General features: G+C 44.9%; 1 protein-coding gene across 1 annotated transcript; it reads right to left on the bottom strand.

Moving 5' to 3' along the window:
* Nucleotides 1–2,289: 2,289 nt before the first annotated feature.
* Nucleotides 2,290–13,473, bottom strand: LOC117057975 (cytochrome c oxidase assembly protein COX18, mitochondrial). The gene is made up of 6 exons (XM_033168816.1): nt 13,105–13,473; nt 12,660–12,760; nt 9,731–9,894; nt 7,342–7,463; nt 5,326–5,433; nt 2,290–2,609 (listed from the first exon to the last, which is right to left on the bottom strand). The coding sequence occupies exons 1-6, from the start codon at nt 13,471–13,473 to the stop codon at nt 2,439–2,441; spliced, it is 1,035 nt and encodes a 344-aa protein (XP_033024707.1). The 3' UTR covers nt 2,290–2,438.
* Nucleotides 13,474–18,357: the final 4,884 nt, after the last annotated feature.

Genomic DNA, 18,357 nt, shown 5'->3' with positions numbered 1-18,357 from the left:
GACTGCTGTGCCCTTGGTGCTGGCCACTTGATTCGTCTGTGACTGTCAAGAAACCAGGGCCAGCCGCAGTGGGGCAACAGCTTGCCCACTTTTCAGCCAGCATACTCCAACCTGAGTGAAATACGGCTAGGACCAAGCACTGGCCTACGGGCCACGCAGCTTCCCCACCTGTGCTGTACAGCCTGCCCTGAAAACATTCATATTCAGAGCATCCTGCAGCAGGTACAGATCTTGGCAATATGACGCCCGAGGCTGAAATCTGAAGCCCCACCCAAGGAATGCGTCGGGCTTTGGGAAGGAATCACAGGGGCTCTGGTAGGATCCTGGAGCTCTTCCGCCTCTTCCTCTTTGTTTTTTTTAATAAATAATTTTTACCAATTTTCAATTACTAAAATCCGGTAACACCCACATTTTTATCAGTGTCAAATTACAATTCACATTCAAATACACATCAGTTATAAAACCAATTGTACATTTTGTATGACTTGCCATGTGCTGGGTTTCAGGGTGCAAAGTTTTTATTTCTTACTGCTTCCAAAGTTTTAAAGGTAAAGAGACCCCTGACCATTAGACAACACTGGGGTTGTGGCGCTCATCTCACGTTACTTGCCGAGGGAGCTGGTGTACAGCTTCAGGGTCATGTGGCCAGCATGACTAAGCCGCTTCTGGCGAACCAGAGCAGCGCACGGAAACGCCGTTTACCTTCCCACCAGAGCGGTATCTATTTATCTACTTGCACTTTGACGTGCTTTCAAACTGCTAGGTTGGCAGGAGCAGGGACCGAGCAATGGGAGCTCACCCCATGGCAGGGATTTGAACCGCCGACCTTCTGATCAGCAAGCCCTGGCCTGGGCTCAGTGGTTTAGACCACAGCACCACCCGCGTCCCTTATGCCACCTGCATCCAAAGTCTTAATTAACCCAATTACATTCATGCTTCCATTTGTACTTTTTGTACTTCCGAAAATTTTGCGATACACCTCTCGCCTCAAAAAGCGTTTCAAAAAACATTTAATAAATTTAACACATTTAATAAATTTTATTTCTGCAAAAGTTCTGTATCATTTCCTGTGAGAGATGTTTGCCCCTCCCCCTCCCATTTTTCTTCATTCTTCCTGTTCTGATCATGTCCTGGACAGCATCTCTGCTTCCGTTTTCTCGCCCCTTCTTTTCCTGTGTCCCCAAGAGTTGCACTTCCATCTGCGTCACACGCCATCTTCTCCCGCCTCTTCCTGAAATATGGGAAAGAGTAAACTAGGCTGTGGCTCAGCGCCCTGCGCGGGGGAACTGATCGCGATGCCCTAAATCTAACCTCTGCTTGTAGAAATATGGAATGGCCAAGTTAGAGATGGAACAGACATACTTGAGCAGAAACTGAAAGTGTCAAGGATGGGGCGAGGTGGAAAACGAGTCAGCATGGGGAACAGGACAGTGTTGGATACCGAATAATGAGACCTGGGTTTGAATTCCCATGGCCAGCTGCATTTGATCCTAACCTTGCTATCTTGTGTATCAGGCGTTTTCTATTAATAACAGTACAAGAGGCAATATTTTATGTTTATTCCAATTCATCGCAATTGCATCATGAGATAACATTAGGTGGTCTTGCTTATTTAGAGACCACCCTGAAGGAATTATGGATGGGAGGCACTGTGATTGCTAGTGGAGAGACATTCTCAGCCTGGTTCTAAGGATGCATGTGAATGTCGTTCTGTCCTGTTTGTTTCACATCTCCCCATCTAATATATGGATTGCAACGTAATTGTTCCTTCAGATTTTGTACATCCCAAAATTCTGCAATGCACCCATCATCTCAAAAAGCGATTTGAAAAAGATTAAAGATGTGTGTTTTGGGGATACAGATGAGATGCATACACTGTGATAAAATAGGTACTTAAATATGTACTTTGTATGTAAATAAGCTACAAACTTAAATATGCATCTAATCACAAATTTCAGTATAGCTTTTGTTAAAATGCAGATTAATACAAAGAGAGGGACTTTCAGAAATCCGAGACAATCTGAAAGCATGCGCAATGTTTTAGGAGAGGCACCCCCAACCTTCGGCCCTCCAGGTGTTTTGGACTACAATTCACATCATTCCTGACCACTGGTCCTGTTAGCTAGGGATCATGGGAGTTATAGTCCCACAACATCCGGAGGGCCGCAGGTTGGGGGTGCCTGTTTTAGAAGCTGAACAAAATGTACCGATGAAATAATTACTGGTAGTGGTGAAGGATCGACACTTTTCCCGACTCTGCCAACATATTAGCCACAAGGCCTCCCAACATAACGACATGTACTCTTTTTATTAGGAAAATAAATAAGAGTGCCACAATTCTCATCAGTTCAATGGGGCCACATTAAATAAGTCTTTCATAGCAGAGCAGAGCTCAGTTCCAAATCTAAACATAGCACATAGTCTTCTGAAAGAGTATTTCACTTTAGGAAATACTTTGCATAGATTCCAGCAGCAATATCTCTGTAAGGAGTGTCTGAATCAGACTTGGTCCGGGGTATGTGGCAGAGTCTACGGAAAGCAGGAGAACGAAGCAGGAGGTTGTGGGAAAGGCCCATGAAACTTGAGGACACCCAGTACAAAGCCATTGCCTGAAACCAGAGAGGAAAGAAGTATTACTTTCAACAAAGACAGGATGCAGAAATAGTATCGCAACCACCCAAGAGGACGTAAGTTATCTTTCGTTTTTAGGAATATCCAATACAGTGGTGCCTTGGTTCCCAAACGCCGAAAAGTGTGTGTGTGTGTTCCGGTTTTCGAACGTTTTTCAGAAGCCAAACGTCCGATGTGACTGTCGGCTATTGTTTCCAGGGCATCTGCACCAATCAGAAGCTGCAGCTCGGTTTTTGAACATTTCAGAAGCCAAATGGGACTTCCGGAACGGATTAAGTTTGGCGCTTTTGCTATCTGTTTTGCGTTTTTGTGGCTTTTTCGGTTAATTTGTTTTTGTGGCTGTGTGGGACCCAGTTCAGCTACTGATAGATTGATTGTGTGACTGCGGAAATGGCTAAAAGCCCCCCTCCAAACAATGGCTATCATTAGTGCAGCTAAGGAAAAAAAAGAATTTTAATTATCATCTACAATACTGTCTTATTTATTTTATAGTACAGTACATTGATTATTGCTTTCATTTTATGGGCCAATGGTCTCATTAGATAGTTAAATCCATGTCAAGTTAATCCGGAATGGATTAAGTTTGAGAAACAAGGTACCACGGTATGTGGAAAACTAGATGGGGTACGTTTCGGCCCACCTTCCTTCAAAAAGCTCAGGGTGACATACGAAGTGCTCTCAGTCCCCTATTTTCTCCTCCTCCTAACAACCCCCTGAGTTATGTTAGGCTGAAAGATGGTCCAACCACCAAGGCTGATGGAAGTTTGAACCCAGGCCTCAGTCCAGCCGGAAAACCTGGCTCTTCCAAATTTACGAAGCCGTCTTAAAAACTGGAGCATCTTAGAAGCAATATTCTACCCAGCTTCAGCAGGGGTCAGCCAACTTTTTCAGCAGGGGGCCGGTCCACTGTCCCTCAGACCTTGTGGGGGGCCGGACTATATTTTGGGAGGGAAAATGAATGAATTCCTATTACCCACAAATGACCCAGAGACGCATTTTAAATAAAAGCACACATTCTGCTCATGTAAAAACACCAGGCAGGCCCCACAAATAACCCAGAGATGCATTTTAAATAAAAGGACACATTCTACTCATGTAAAAACACGTTGATTCCCGGACCACCTGGGGGCCGGATTTAGAAGGCGAATGGGCTGGATCCAGCCCCCGGGCCTTAGTTTGCTTACCTATGGCATAGATCAGGCATGTCCAACAGGTAGATCGCGACCTACTGGTAGATCACTGGACATCTGTGGTAGATCACTGGTAGACCACTGGCTCCCCCCAAAGAAGCTCAGCAACTTTGGCTTCCCTAAAAACAACAACTCTACATCTTTGCGCTGAAGCCCCCAAAACATGGATGGTTTTCCTTCCTAAAAAAAGCTCGACTCTGCAAGTAGATCGCAGTCTCTTGCAAGTTGGCCACCCCTGGCATAGATGTTCTTCTAAGATGCTCCAGTTTGGATGTTGGGCTTGGATATGAAAGACAATGGTTCAAACTCCTGCTAAGCCGTGATGTCATTCAGGTATGATATCATTCAGCTCATCAAAGGATGAGTAAGGACACTAATGCCGTTACAAATATGACGGTCTGCATGTTTCTGAAAGCGGGAAAATCCTCATGGCTTTCTATTGCAAGAGGCTTCCTGATTAAGCTGTTCAGTACTGGATGCAGGGAGCAATTGGAATTTAGATGTAGGAAGGTGTAGCAACGAAAGAAGAATGGCAGGTCAAGCTTATGGAATATGCAGAAATGGCGAAACGGATGGAAAGAATCAGAGACAGTGATAGAGGAGAATTTTAAAAAAGACTGGGAACCTTTTTATGTTGCATTTACAGAAACACTGTAAAGATATGGACTCACTAGCGGGGTTTGATTAAACGATTACAAGAAAGAAAATAAGATCAAAGGTTAAGTTAAGGACAACGTGGAATGAAACTGACTGTAAGATGCAATCGTGAAGGAAAATCTGGTATAAAACTGATAAGAAAATAAGAGTATTAAGGTGTAAGATTATAAAAATAAGATAATAATTAAGCAGAAGTAGTAAATATTTAAAGAACCAGAAGGGGAAGGGGGTTTCTTTTCCTTTTATATGACAAATGTTATATTGTGTCGTTTGATTGAATATAAAAATGTAAAAATCCAATAATTTTTTTAAAAAAAAATAAAATAAAATAGATGTAGGAAGGTGAGGTATATTTAGTCAGGCTGTTGGTCCTTCACTGATGTCAACCCCGATTGCCAGCAAATTTCCAGGGTCTCAGGCAAAGGTTCCTCACATCATCTGCAATCTAGTCCTTTTAAACCAGGCATGGCCAAACCTGGCCCTCCAGCTGTTTTGGGACTACAACTCCCATCATCCCTAGCTAACAGGGCCAGTGGTCAGGGATGATGGGAATTGTAGTCCCAAAACAGCTGGAGGGCCAAGTTTGGCCATGCCTGGTTTAAACTATGCCAAGGATTAAAACTGGAGCCTTCCTACACAGGAAAAGCAGCACAGGGTGCCTGTACACACTGCTGGAGCGTATTATTCTGGCATTACTTCTTGAAATGAAGCCACGGCACAAAAACCATTTCCGGGCTCCGAACTGGAGAATGAGGCGCTCACTCACAATGGGTTTCCCCAAACCACCTCAGAGCCTGAAAGAAGAGAGCACTGGCCCAACTCAGCGCTGTTGTTCTAGGTTACTTACTGATGGTACGGTTGCAGCGACTGGAATCATAAGCACTGAGACACCTCGAAAGAAGTTAGTGCCATACCTCTGGAGCCGGGACAGTTCAGTTTTTCGCAAAGCAAAAATCTGGAGAGACAAATTTCACTTGTAAGAGATTTTGGGGGAACGAAAGGTCAGCCGGAGCGTCGTCGAGGCAAATGTGCAACTCAGGAACTGGTGTGTACAGGTCAACGTAAGTTATTGTCTTTCCCCCCCCCCCCAAAAAAATAATTTATTGGATTTTAATAACAAAAATACACAAAACACAAATACACACACTACGAAAACCACACAGAATACACACAAACAAAACAATTATTTACTCATCCTTATCCTCTTTAAAATCCTACACTTGGGACTTCCTCACATCCTCTCTTTTGCGTTCATTTCTAATCTTCTTTAGTAACTTTGTAACATTGTGAAATCTACTTTCTTGCATCTAATCTTAGTCTTACAATTATAATCCACATATCTTAAATCCTAAATCTTATTCTTATCAAATAAACATCAAATTCCACATCTCCACTTCTTTTATCCTCTCTTCACTTAACTTTGCTATGCTGTAGCCTATAATTCTTCTGATTCCAATTTCAAATGTATAAAAAAAACAACACTTTAAAGTCCTTCCCAGATTTAAAGCGTGAGAACACCCCGTGTGACCAGAAACCTGCTTTTTATATAACAAGCTTCTCAACTCCTTTGTATCTAACGGTCTAAAGACGATGTTAACAGGAACGGTTTTGGGTTTCAAGAAGCAGAAATTAAATGCCATTACAGCGTTTGCTTATCTGTCTCTGCTGACAAACTGCTGCGCTATTTTATTTACAATACAGTGGTGCCTCGGTTCTCAAACGCCTTTGTACTCAAACAACTTGGAACCCAAAGACTCCAAACCCGGAAGTAAGTGTTCTAGTTTGCGAGCCTTTTTCGGAAGCCAAACGTGCTCAGATTTGAGTGCCACGCTTCCGTTTTGAGTGTTACACTGAGGCCTGTCTGTTTTTGCTAATTATGTTGCGTTTTTTCAACTGTGTGGAACCCAATTCAGCTATCGATCGATCGATTGATTGTGTGACTGCAGTACATTGTTTGTTGCCTTCATTTTATAGACCAAGGGTCTCGTTAGATAGTAAAATTCATGTTAAATTGCCGCTTTAGGGGTTGTTTTTAAAAGCCTGGAACGGATTAATCCATTTAGCATTACATTCTATGGGAAAGCGTGCCTTGGTTTTGGAACGCTTTGGGTTGGGAACGGACTTCCAGAACGGAATAAGTTTGAGAACCAAGGTACCACCGGTACTAAGCACACTTTTTAAAAAGCATGCATACTCATTTTGAAGGCAAAGCAGTCAAACGGGGCCCTGAACTGGATTGGGGCTCTACCAGTTGCCCACTAAAGATTGCTGTCTGACTTCTCTTTGTGCCCCCCACCTCCAAGTGCTGTTTTCAGTAAACAGCAGATTTCTGTGTGTCTCTGTGTGTCATACCCTCCAACATTTCTCCAGTGAAAATAAGAACTATTACTATTATTACTATCACTATTACATTATTATTACCCACGAAGAGTCGGACATGACTGAACGGCTGAACAACAACAACAACCCACCCATCTGACTGGGTTGCCCCAACCACTCTGGGAAGCTTCCAACATACTGTATATAAAAACGTAATAAAACACTAAACTTTTTTTTTTTTTTTTTTTTAAACTTCCCTGCACAGGATTGCCTTCATACAGCTCTGCGGTCGTTTAACACTTCTTCTGATTCACTGAAACAGAAGCGTATGAGCTTTCGTGTGCATGCACACCTCTTCAGATAACACTGAAACAGAAGTTTCAGTGTATCTGAAGAAGTGTGCATGCACACGAAAGTTCATACCAATAACAAACTTAGCTGGTCTTTAAGGTGCTACTGGAAGGAATTTTTTTAGTAAATTGCAAGTCGGCCAAATAGCTGCAGATGTGATTTGATGGTTGGTCCCAGAGTCACCCTTCCATACCTCCACTATCAGCAGATTGAGGAGCCCAAGAGCGATTGGCAGGATCCAAGTGGAGTCAGGTACAGTGAGGTCCGGAAACCAGAGGACACCTCCTGTGGAAAGTTGCTCCTGAATTAAGAACCCTGTTGAAAAACCACACACACACAGTTGGCGCATTTTGTTACCTTAAACATCCATCACTTTAGTGGATAAGGTTGAGGACAGACAAGAAAACATTGTTGGCAGATCTTGGATAAATGACTGACAACTGCAGGAACGTAACCTTTCTCCTCCTCCATGTTTCAGATTGTTGTTGTTGTTTAGTCGTGTCCGACTCTTCATGACCCCATGGACCAGAGCACACCAACCACTCCTGTCTTCCACTGCCTCCCACAGTTTGGTCAGACTCATGTTGGTACCTTCGAGAACACTGTCCAATCATCTCATCCTCTGTCGTCCCCTTCTCCTTGTGCCCTCAATCTTTCCCAACATCAGGGTCTTTTCCAGGGAGTCTTCTCTTCTCATGAGGTGGCCAAAGTATTGGAGCCTCAGCTTCAGGATCTGTCCTTCCAGTGAGCACTCAGGGCTGATTTCCTTCAGAATGGATAGGTTTGATCTTCTTGCAGTCCATGGGACTCTCAAGAGTCTCCTCCAGCACCATAATTCAAAAGCATCAATTCTTCGGCGATCAGCCTTCTTTATGGTCCAGCTCTCTCCTCCATATATCATTACTAGGATTCAGATTAGCAATAACTAATCCATCCTTGCACCCGGAAAGTCAAGGTGGCAGCAGTAGCTAAGGAGTCCTTTTAACAGTTCATGCTGTTGAACAGCTAACCAAGCACGGAAAAGGAGACGAATTCAATTAAGCCAAGGGATGAGAAATAGGGTTTGGGGAAACAAGCATACATTTTATATTGGAGGTTGCCGCCTGCACACTTCTACTGTGCTTGCTGCTGGTGTGGTGGCTCCTCTGTAAAACCACGTTAAACAGCTTTGTAGCAGTTTCTTCCTGGCGGCAGACAACAAGAGACCACAAGACTTGTACAAAATACTCAGTCAATAGTTGTTCTATTTCTTGGCTGGTTCACAAGCATTTTAGTTGCGACTATATACAAAACTATTTACATACATCTTTCCACCACGGTATAAACCAGGCATAGGCAAACTCCGGCCCTCCAGATGTTTGGGACTACAATTCCCATCATCCCTAGCTAACAGGGCCAGTGGTCAGGGATGATGGGAATTGTAGTCCCAAAACATCTGGAGGGCCGGAGTCTGCCTATGCCTGGTATTTGTAGGACTTGATCTCCTTCCGCAGGGCCTGTAAGACAGAGCTATTCCGCCTGCCCTTCAATTCGAATTAGCCTGATCCTCTATTCCCTTTCCCCTTTCCTCTTCTGTGAAGAAACCCTTCCTGGGACCCCACATTTAAATTCTTATTCACACACCTCCTTGCTGGCCCTAGTAGGACCAACTTGGCCAGTTAGCCCTGGTGATCACTGAATGTCTACTGACTGGGTCCCCCCACACACACACAAAAAAATGACCGCTGAATTTTTTGAATTTTATTGACATTGATGCTGCATTTTATGTTGTATTCTACGCTGTTTTATGCTGTTTTTAAGTCGCATTTTAATCATTGTTTTATATTTGCTCTTAGCCGCCCTGAGCCCGGTTTTTAAACCGGGAAGGGCGGGGTATAAATAAAATTTTATTATTATTATTAATTATTATTATTATTATCTCACACTGTGTGGGTACTCCTCCTTTATATTTCCACCCCCAGCTGTAACCCATCAGCCTAGAGTGTCATTCCTAACCTTTAAAGAACACTTTAAAGAATCTCTACAGCATGTAATGTTCAATTGCCCTATGTACAGATCGATACGTGCCAGTATATTAAATCCGATAATTCAGTCCATTGCTGATAAGCCAGTTGACCTACGTCTTGCTTGGGTTCTCCAAGATGTGGACCCTTATATAACTCTACAGGTTGCTAGATTCCTAACAGCCGTCATCTCGCACAAGAGACAAAATGGGATGTCAGCCGATTACTGATACCGGTAATTAGATATGTTTTTCAAAAATAGAATTAAGACATTGGTTTTAGTTTTGGGTGCCTAAATTTTAACCTTAATTCTTTTTTAGATATGTTTTATCGAAGTGATAATATTGGTCCCTGTGAGTTGTGTTATTATATCCGCGGCCTGTACTGGGTTGTCGTTTTATTTGATTTTATCTGATTTTTGATTGACTGCTTGTTTTGTATTGTATGATTGTATTGTATGATGGGCGCAAATGCCGAATAAACATCTATCTATCTTCTTTAAAGCTACAAGCTCCTTTTTTCTGTTTCTTTGAAGAAGGACTTCCTGACGTTTCACGACACCGGGTTTAAAAGCCTTACCGTCGGCAGCTGCTCTCCCGACGCTGAAGTTGCGCAAAGCCATGGAAACGAAGACCCACATTGGAATCTGAATCCATACGAGCAAGCCGGCCTTCAAAGGGTGGCAGTTATCTCGCACGTACAACTCGGAGACAATCCTTTTCAGATTCTTCTTGAAATGGAATCTTGTTGGGCAGAGGGAAACAGAAGTCAGGGAACACCACCAAGGAGGAGGTTGCATTGAGCTTTATACAAAGGGGCTCGGCTATGGGACTCTCCCCATCAAATCTACTGGAGCAGGATCTAGCTTCAGCCAAAAGAACAGTAATTTATAAACTAGATGAGATAGATTTGCAGCAGAAGGTGGCACTGGGTGATGGCACTTGCTCCCCCTTAAACCTTGGCTTATTACCCTTGCAAAAACTCCCCGAATACTTGGATTCTCTTTCGGTAGCAGCCCACAGATATGCCTTTATAAAGGCAAGATTCAACGCCTTCCCTTCCAATGTAATGGAAAATAGAATCTCTAATGGACAGATATCTCTTTTATGTGACTGTAACTGTGGATCACCTGAATCGCTGCACCACATACTCCTTAGCTGTCCTCATTATTCCTCGCTCAGGAGTAAGTTTCTTGCTCCATATTTAATGGGATGCACGGGTGATGCCAAAGAAACCAAACTGAGATTTCTATTGAACGACGAAGATCCATCTAGATCACGCACTGTTGCCAAATACTTGAACAGAGTCTTAGCTCTAAAGAAGAAAAAAGGGCTCTGATATGGTCAGGGGAACCCCGCCAATCCAGGAGCCAAAATGCGAAAATAGATAGTCGGACAGTCTGTGCTTTCATTTAGTAACGAGCAGAGGGTTTCAGCCTCTGGCGAAGGTTTTAAATATTATAGGTTGTTTGGAATTGTATTTTTATGTGTTGGGCCAATGGCCGTAAACAAAACTTACTTACTATAAAGGGGCTTACTAGCATCGCTGGAGAAATGCAGTTAAGCGGGCAACATAAAGGAACAGAGAAGGAGGGGAAGGACTTGCAGGCAGGTCTGTGGGCAGCACAGGGTGGGCACAGTGCTGAAAGGCCAAGCGCAGGACAACCATGCGCTGCCTTATGCGCCACATGCTGCCTGGGATCCATCTGTCTCGCGAGACAATGCAGGAGTGCGCCTTCAGGGATGAAGTCAAACCGTCGGAGTTACAGCACCTGCTGTGGCTGTAGAGACTGACAAGGGAGAGTGTTGGTCTTTTGTTTTTAACTGGAAAAAGCCTCAAAAACAGTTTAGCACTTGGAAAACACCAATGGCGTCCGGCAACGCTTCTCGCTGCCTTCCCCCTCTGCTTCTCCAGTGCTTTAGCAGCGTTCTGCAAACGTCTCCTGCGCAGCGGTGTGTGTGTGTGCCTTTCTTGCCAGCATATAAATTCCACAGAGTCCAGCTTGTTTTAAGCAAGCAGGCTTTATTTACAAGCATAAATCACGGACGTTCTTTCCCCGGAGATACGGACGACATCTCCGCTCCGGTCAAAAGTGAAATTGAACAGAACAGGAAATAAAACAGTGCGTCACAAATCACACAGGCTTTGCATACAGCGGATACCCGGATGTATGACACATTCTTCCCTGTGGGCGGAGCGAATCTCTTGATCTTGTTAACTGTGAAAGCTCCAAACCTCACAGAGAGACATGTTTTGTTGCAGGTGGGACAGGTGGTTGTGCTGCTGCAGATGAACCATGGCATTACTCCTCTCTGCGCTCCTCCTAGCGGTCATTCCTCCTCTGGTCACTGCTGTGGATGCACGACCTGACTGCCTGCGTTCACGTGCAAGGGGGTTCTCCCACACGGCAGCTTTCATGTCACGTCTGCGGACATCTTTGTAATACAGAGTTACAGAGTCCGCCCACGGGCCTGGTGCCTGGAGCCAGCTCCCCACAGAGCACGTCCTTGGGGATACTGTCATCTTTTGTTCTGTGGACATGAGCAAGCCAGCGTAGACGTCGCTGAGACAGGAGTGAGAACATGGTGGGAGTGTGGGCTTGGGAGAGCACATCATTGCTTGAGACTCCGTCCTGCCATTTGATACCCAAAATCCTCCTGGCGCAACGCATGTGGGAGGCATTGAGGCGTCATTCCTGGCAGGTGTAATTTGCCCACGACTCGCTTCCATAAAGCAGCATGCGCTCAACAGAGCAGCTTGGTAGATTTCCCCCACAGAACCACATGGGAATCTTACAAGTACAGTCGTACCTTGGTTCTCAAACGCCTTGGTTTCCAAACACCGGTGTTCGAACGTCTGATGCGCGTCTGTCGGCTATTGTTTCTGAGGCACCTGCACCAATCAGAAGCTGTGCTTTGGTTTTCGAACATTTCAGAAGTCAAACGGACTTCTGGAATGGATTAAGTTTGGCGCTTTCGTTTTCGCTATTTATTTGGCATTTTTGTTTTTGAAGCTTTTTCGGTTAGTTTGTTTCTGTGACTGTGTGGAACCCAGTTCAGCTACTGATTGATTGATTGATTGATTGATTGATTGTGTGACTGTGGAAATGGCTAATAGCAATGATTATCATCAGTGTAAGTAAGGAAATATTTTTTTAAAAAAATTTATCATCTACAATACTATCTTATTTATTTTATAGTACAGTACATTGATTATTGCTTTCATTTTATGGATCAATGGCCTCGCTAAATACTAAAATCCATGTTGAATTGCTGTTTTAGGGGTTGTTTTTAAAAGTCTGGAATGGATTAATCCGTTTTGCATTACTTTCTATAGGAAAGCGCGCCTTGGTTTTGGAACGGGCTTCCGGAACGGATTAAGTTTGAGAACCAAGGCACCAATGTCTACTGCTAGGTGGCTTGCGGTGGCCATGGGCAAGAGAAATGTTAAATGCCACAGAATTTTATTCTAGCTGGGTGAGCTGAGATACTGCTCAAAATGCTCTTACCTTGCTTCCCTTTCAGACCAACTCCGTTGTTTTGCACAAACAGAAACTTCATAGCGAAGCTGCTTGGCTAGGCTGTGGATTTCAGGCTGCAAGTTTTCCAGCTAGCTGAAAAGACACGGACGACTTAGTTATAAACCAGTTAAGTCCTTCTCCCCCCCCCCCCCAGCACTGTCCCTTAAACAGCTCTCCCTAATGGATAGGCCTAACCATTTTAAAAGCTTTACCGGACTCGAAATATTTTGCCGGATTTGTGTCCTTTGCTGTTTATTTAAATTTCGCGCGGACCACACCGACCTACTCCGACCCCCGCCACGGAAAGTCAGGCCGTACATTTTCCCTCCCTTCCTTTACGCGTTCCACCCCTCCGTTCCCGGAAACCCAGCCCGGCAGCCCTCTGCAGATGCTCAGGAGCCCCCCTCTCCGTGCGCCCCTGCGCAGAGCCCACCTTGGCGAGGACGCGGCTCTGCAGGGCGGCGAGCGGGAGGGTGACGCCGGTGCGCAGGAGGGCGCTGGCGGCGAGCACGGCGGCCCACCAGGGCAGCCCGGACGAGGCCTGCAGCGCCACCAGGCTCGACTCCATCCACGCGACGGGAGCAGAGGTCGACAAAGCTTCGTACCAGGCCCAGGACGCGGCGGGCTCTCCGGGGCCACCGCCGGCGCCGCCACCGACCGGCGCGCAGAGGGCGCGCGTGGCGCCGCTGCTCCCGCAGCCGCGGGAAAGCAGCAGCAGCCGAGGGCCCGGGCGGAGCGGGGCGCGCAAACTGCGCGCGGCCGAAGCGGCAGCCAGGAGCGCTGGAGTGGCGCAGGGCACCATCTTGGTCACCGCGCAGCGCGTGCGCCCAGGGCGCGCCGCGGCACTCCTCTCCGCGCTCCTCCCCGCCGCCTGCTCCAAGCCCGGCGGTTGTTGGAGAGCCCCGAACGGCCCGCGCGCAACCCTCGGAAGTTGCTTCCCAATTGCATCCTGAACTTGTAGAGTCGGAAAGGGACCCTCATCTCTAGTCCAGGGTTCCCCAAGCTTGGTTTTTTTTTTTTTTGGACTACAACTCCCATCATCCCACTGGTCCTGCTGGCTAAGTATGATGGGAGTTGTAGTCCCAACAACAGCCGGAGACACAAGTTTGGGTAACCTTAGTCCAAAACGTAACAAATAGGAGCCAACACAACACAACACAACACACTATTGCTGTATGTAGGTTTTATTTTATTTGCGCCTGCCTCGGGTACCGAGAGTTCACACTACATTGCAGGTGGCACATACCTGTCAACTGTCCGGTACATCCCGTTTGGGGGCGGGGACACGGCACCCAAAAATGTGCACGTCTCATGTGAGAGCACAGCACAGGTCACATGACTCGCGCAGGAGCACATGCACCCCAGTTTTGCACTGGGACATGTTGGAGGGTACGGTGGCACCATTCACACAACAAAAACTAGCACGGAGATATCAACATTTTCAGAAGTACTGTTTCCATGGCTTGGCTTTCAAAACACAGGGGGGGGGGTCTGCAGCACTTAGCTAATTGGGAAACAGTGAACTAAAGCATTAATGTATCTAGGCCAGGAAACAGAAAGTGGCCTTCCCGAGTTGTGTTTCTCTTTCACTCTTCTGCTTTGCAAGCAATAATGGTGCTGTAGAAAAGGATCCAGGTTAAGCTTCTCATCTTGTCTTCTTTATGGGACTATGACTCAGTATAACTTACTTTTTCCAATGGACCACCCTGGTTTACAACCACCTCCTTGTTTCTTGCACCAGTATAACTGAAGTGAACCTGGGAAGCTGCCCTTTCAAATATCATCTCATCCACAATCGCATTGGGGTGTGTGTTAATTCTCTCACCCTCAGCTCACCGTATGCCCAAGGTGGAATTGTTGCTGGCATCTTTTTTGAGAGACTGTTAACAGAGTGCATTTCCGGGGGGGAAGTCAAACTGCTGTTTAGCAGCTCCGAAGTGACATACCTGGGTCACAAGCCTGGGCAGTGTGTCTGGAATCATAGAATCATAGAGTTGGAAGAGACCACAAGGGCCATCCAGTCCAACCCCCTGCCAAGTCTGGAGATCCTGGGCTGCCCAGACAAGAAGACCCCCCTCTTGGCCTCGCTTCCAAAGGAAGTCAGCAATATCAAAAGCCAACACGATGACCAGAAACAAATACAATATGAAAAACTTTATGGAATGATTCAAAACATCAAAACTAACAAACAAGTCTCTGAAAGTCTTTAAATGGGCACTGTTCCAGAGTATTTTTCATTTTCACGTATATCTATTCGGGGGGGAAAGATTGGTTAATGAAGAAATATCTTTCTACTAACGAGTGTTGAACGAATTCGCTGATGAAGAATTCAACGAAACATTAATTGTTATCCGGAAACACTGTTCAGAGTTGGACATCAGAATTGGACATTTGCTGATTATACAAAGCTTCACAGCTTGTTCTCTGCCAGGTAGAGTCTGGCACCGTGATTCATTTAAGGACTTCCAGAGACTTGTTAGTTAGTTTTGATGTTTTGAATCATTCCATAAAGTTTTTCATACAGTAGTACCCCGGGATGCGTACATAATTGGTTCCGGTTTACAGTTCGTAACCCGAAAAGCAGGCAACCCAAACAAGCGCGTGAAAAACCCGGAAGTAGCGGTTTGCGCATGCGCGAACGTGTCCACGCATGTGCGAATTGCGCAGAACGCTTCTGCGCATGTGCCGTCGCGTGCGCTCCGGGTTGCACTTCCGGGTTACTGGAGTTCGTAACCTGAAAAGTACGTAACCCAGAGCATATGTAACCAGAGGTACGACTGTATTGTATTTGTTTCTGGTCATCATGTTGCTTTTGATATTGCTGACTCACATTTTGCAACACAGGGGTTTGCTTACTCGTTGTGGTCCAAAGGAAAGCAGAGCGATAGGTTTGACACCAGCTTGGCTGCAGGAGCTGCCAGAAGGATGCAAGACGCCATCCAACCGTCTTAGGGACTCCACTCCAGATTAGTGTCGGGTTTACTCCTTAGGCTTTTGATATCCCGCAAAGCAGCAAAGGTTTGGGATCAGTTTTTTCCCTCTTCCTAGACAGGCTACCTCCCCAGGTTGACCAGCCTCACCTGCCCTTCACTTCCCTCTGAAGCATGTGCAGAAACCACTTGCTGGGCCGTCAGACGCACGTTTGGCCTCATTCGCTCCTCATGTCTTTGCATGCAGTGGAAGCCCCTAACTCACCAAGGGTTTAAGACCCATCAACTAACCTCACTGGGTTTAGCTGGCTGGTTGAAGCCGTTCCCAGGGTGTGGCTGCTGTCACATACTGAGAGTTTCTAGGAACCACAGGTGAGAGCTGAGTGCAGGGGGGGGTGACCAAAGGTGTACCCAGCTCTCAAAATACAGCCTTTCCTCCCATCTCAGCAAGGAGAGACGAAGTTGGAAGCTTCCCATTCTGGCATGTTGATATTTCAATACTCTGTTTCCTGCTGACTGGTGCTGGAAAAAATCTTAAGAGTGTCACCAGTCAGCTAGGCAGGGGAGGCAAATGATGTGATCTCGGGAATCGCCACGCGCCTGCTCCTCAGCTGCTGCCAGTACCAACCCTGAGATGTGCAGGAATAACAGAAGAAAAACAAGTAAAATTGGACATAAAGGGATAAAGGGAAAAATAGAATCAGAAGAAACTGGACTGGTGGAATGTTGGAGGGGAGACCGGTGAGAGATGGGGAAGGTAATGGGAAGGGTGAAGATGGTCAGGAGTGGGGTAAAGTAGGAATTAATGGGTGGGGTAAAGTAGGAATTAATGGGGGTATTATGAAGGCTGACTACGGTACTCCGGCAGCAGAGGGAAAACGGTTTATGAGAATGGAACAAATATTTAGGTGTTTGTTAAGATGTGATGTTTTTTATATATCTGAAATTGGAATCAGAAAAATATAGGTTACAGTATAACAAAGTTAAGTGAAGAGAGGATATAAGAAGTTAAGATGTGGAACCTGATGTTTTATTAGATAAGAATAAGATTTAAAATTTAAGATTATTTGATTATGATTGTTAAATTAAGATTAGATGTAAGAAAGTAGATTTTATGTTACAAAGTTACTAAAGATTAGAAATGAACGCAAAAGAGAGGATGTGAGGAAGTCCCAAGCTTAGGATTATAAAGATGAGGATAAGTAAATAATTGTTTCGTTTGTGTCTATTTTGTGTAGTTTATGTAGTGTTTGTATTTGTTTTTTTGTGTATTTTTATTGTTGAAACCCAATAAATTCTTATAAAAAAAAAGAGATGTGCAGGAAGGACGCCAGGGAATGCCAGTATGTGTTGTACAACTTTCGTGAGATTGTTCTCACATAATGTAGGCAATCGGAACACTTTAATTAGTCTGTATAAATAGTATTACTTCATGTGGTTCTCTCCTGCTATGAATTGTGTTGAGCAGCGGTTAATAGCAGGTTAACATGGGAGGCGCAGAAGTGGAAACTTTAAGAACATGGCCGTGGTCTCGGATCGAAAGAACTCCTTCCAAGAACCCAAAGGAGGTTTTGATTTGTGTTTCTTGAGCAGCAGGTTCTCAGCCCCCATACCAGAGCCTCTGCAGTTTGTGGTATGTTTATGTCTGCCATTCAAAATGGAGAAAGCTAAAAACTCATCCAGTCATGCTCAAGTCCCTTAGGTACAGAGAAAACAGCAGGTTAGATACCGCATGCGGTCTGAAACGCACTTCGGCACATTAGGATTTTAAAGTGCCTGGGTGGGTTTATGAAGCAAGTTCAACCACATTTAGCGTGCTGAGATTTTAAGGAGTGAATGTAGGGCTTCTCTTTCATACACCAAAGCGGAACAAAATAAAAATACCCCATATCAACCCTAAATCACACAGGGGGAGGGGGGATTCTGCTTGTACTGTACACGGTTCCTGTATGTTATAAAAGAATATGTTTTTTTAAAAAAATAGAGAAGACCTAGAAGGTCTCAGAAGAGGACGTTCCTTGTTTTTATTGGTCAAGTTACGCATTACATTTGAAATATAAAAAAGTGTTCCAAAAATGTTGCTAATACAGACTTCTATCACCCCCAGCCCACCCCACCCCAAATATTTTGTTCAACAAGCCTCATCCAGGAAACAAGACACGGGGCGTTGTTCTCCTATTAAGAGTTTTGCTTTCAAGTCAATAAAATACAGATAGCTTTAATAAGAAATCACATCCTAAGAAATTAAGCTCAGCCGATTCTGACAATATAGTTTGCTGTAATAAATACTGAGCGTCTACTCCACTGAAGGATTATTTCACGTGAGCAAAAATAATCCTAGTTAGCTGTGGAGAGGCATTTTGCACACACTAAAGGGGAGTGGTGTTATATAAAATACTTGAAGAGCATTACTCCCCCCTCCTACATAGTAAAGTGCTGAAAATTAGTTTCTCTCCCTCTCCTTTCCACCAGTGGCTGCTTGGTTAGGTTGGGCATTCATTTCGCTTCAACCAATTTCAGACATATCAGTAGGAATAGTACATGACAATGGAAAGATTATTATTATTATTATTATTTAATTTTAAGAGCACCAACAGAGGGCATGTACACAGATGAATTTATTCACAAGCCTCTCAACATCTTTTTAAGTTAAATTCAGAAGGCCGCAGGGTTCTTTGGGGAAAGAATTGTTCTTGCTGGCTTTACAGGCGAAGCAAGCATTTTAGAGCTCGAGTTTTGTAGCTGAGAAATTGAGC

Source organism: Lacerta agilis, chromosome 14 (assembly GCF_009819535.1).
Source record: "Lacerta agilis isolate rLacAgi1 chromosome 14, rLacAgi1.pri, whole genome shotgun sequence".
In the NCBI taxonomy this organism is placed as follows: Eukaryota; Metazoa; Chordata; class Lepidosauria; order Squamata; family Lacertidae; genus Lacerta; species Lacerta agilis.
This window is presented reverse-complemented; position numbering and strand designations above follow the sequence as displayed.

Excerpts from the sequence above, each read along its gene's own strand:
- LOC117057975 (XM_033168816.1), bottom strand. The coding sequence starts at position 13,473 with ATGGTGCCCTGCGCCACTCCAGCGCTCCTGGCTGCCGCTTCGGCCGCG. Across the intron at positions 5,434-7,341 it reads TCAATCTGCTGATAGTGGAG|ATTTTTGCTTTGCGAAAAAC; the intron begins GTATGGAAGGGT and ends TTGTCTCTCCAG. Across the intron at positions 2,610-5,325 it reads TCGCTGCAACCGTACCATCA|GCAATGGCTTTGTACTGGGT; the intron begins GTAAGTAACCTA and ends CTCTGGTTTCAG.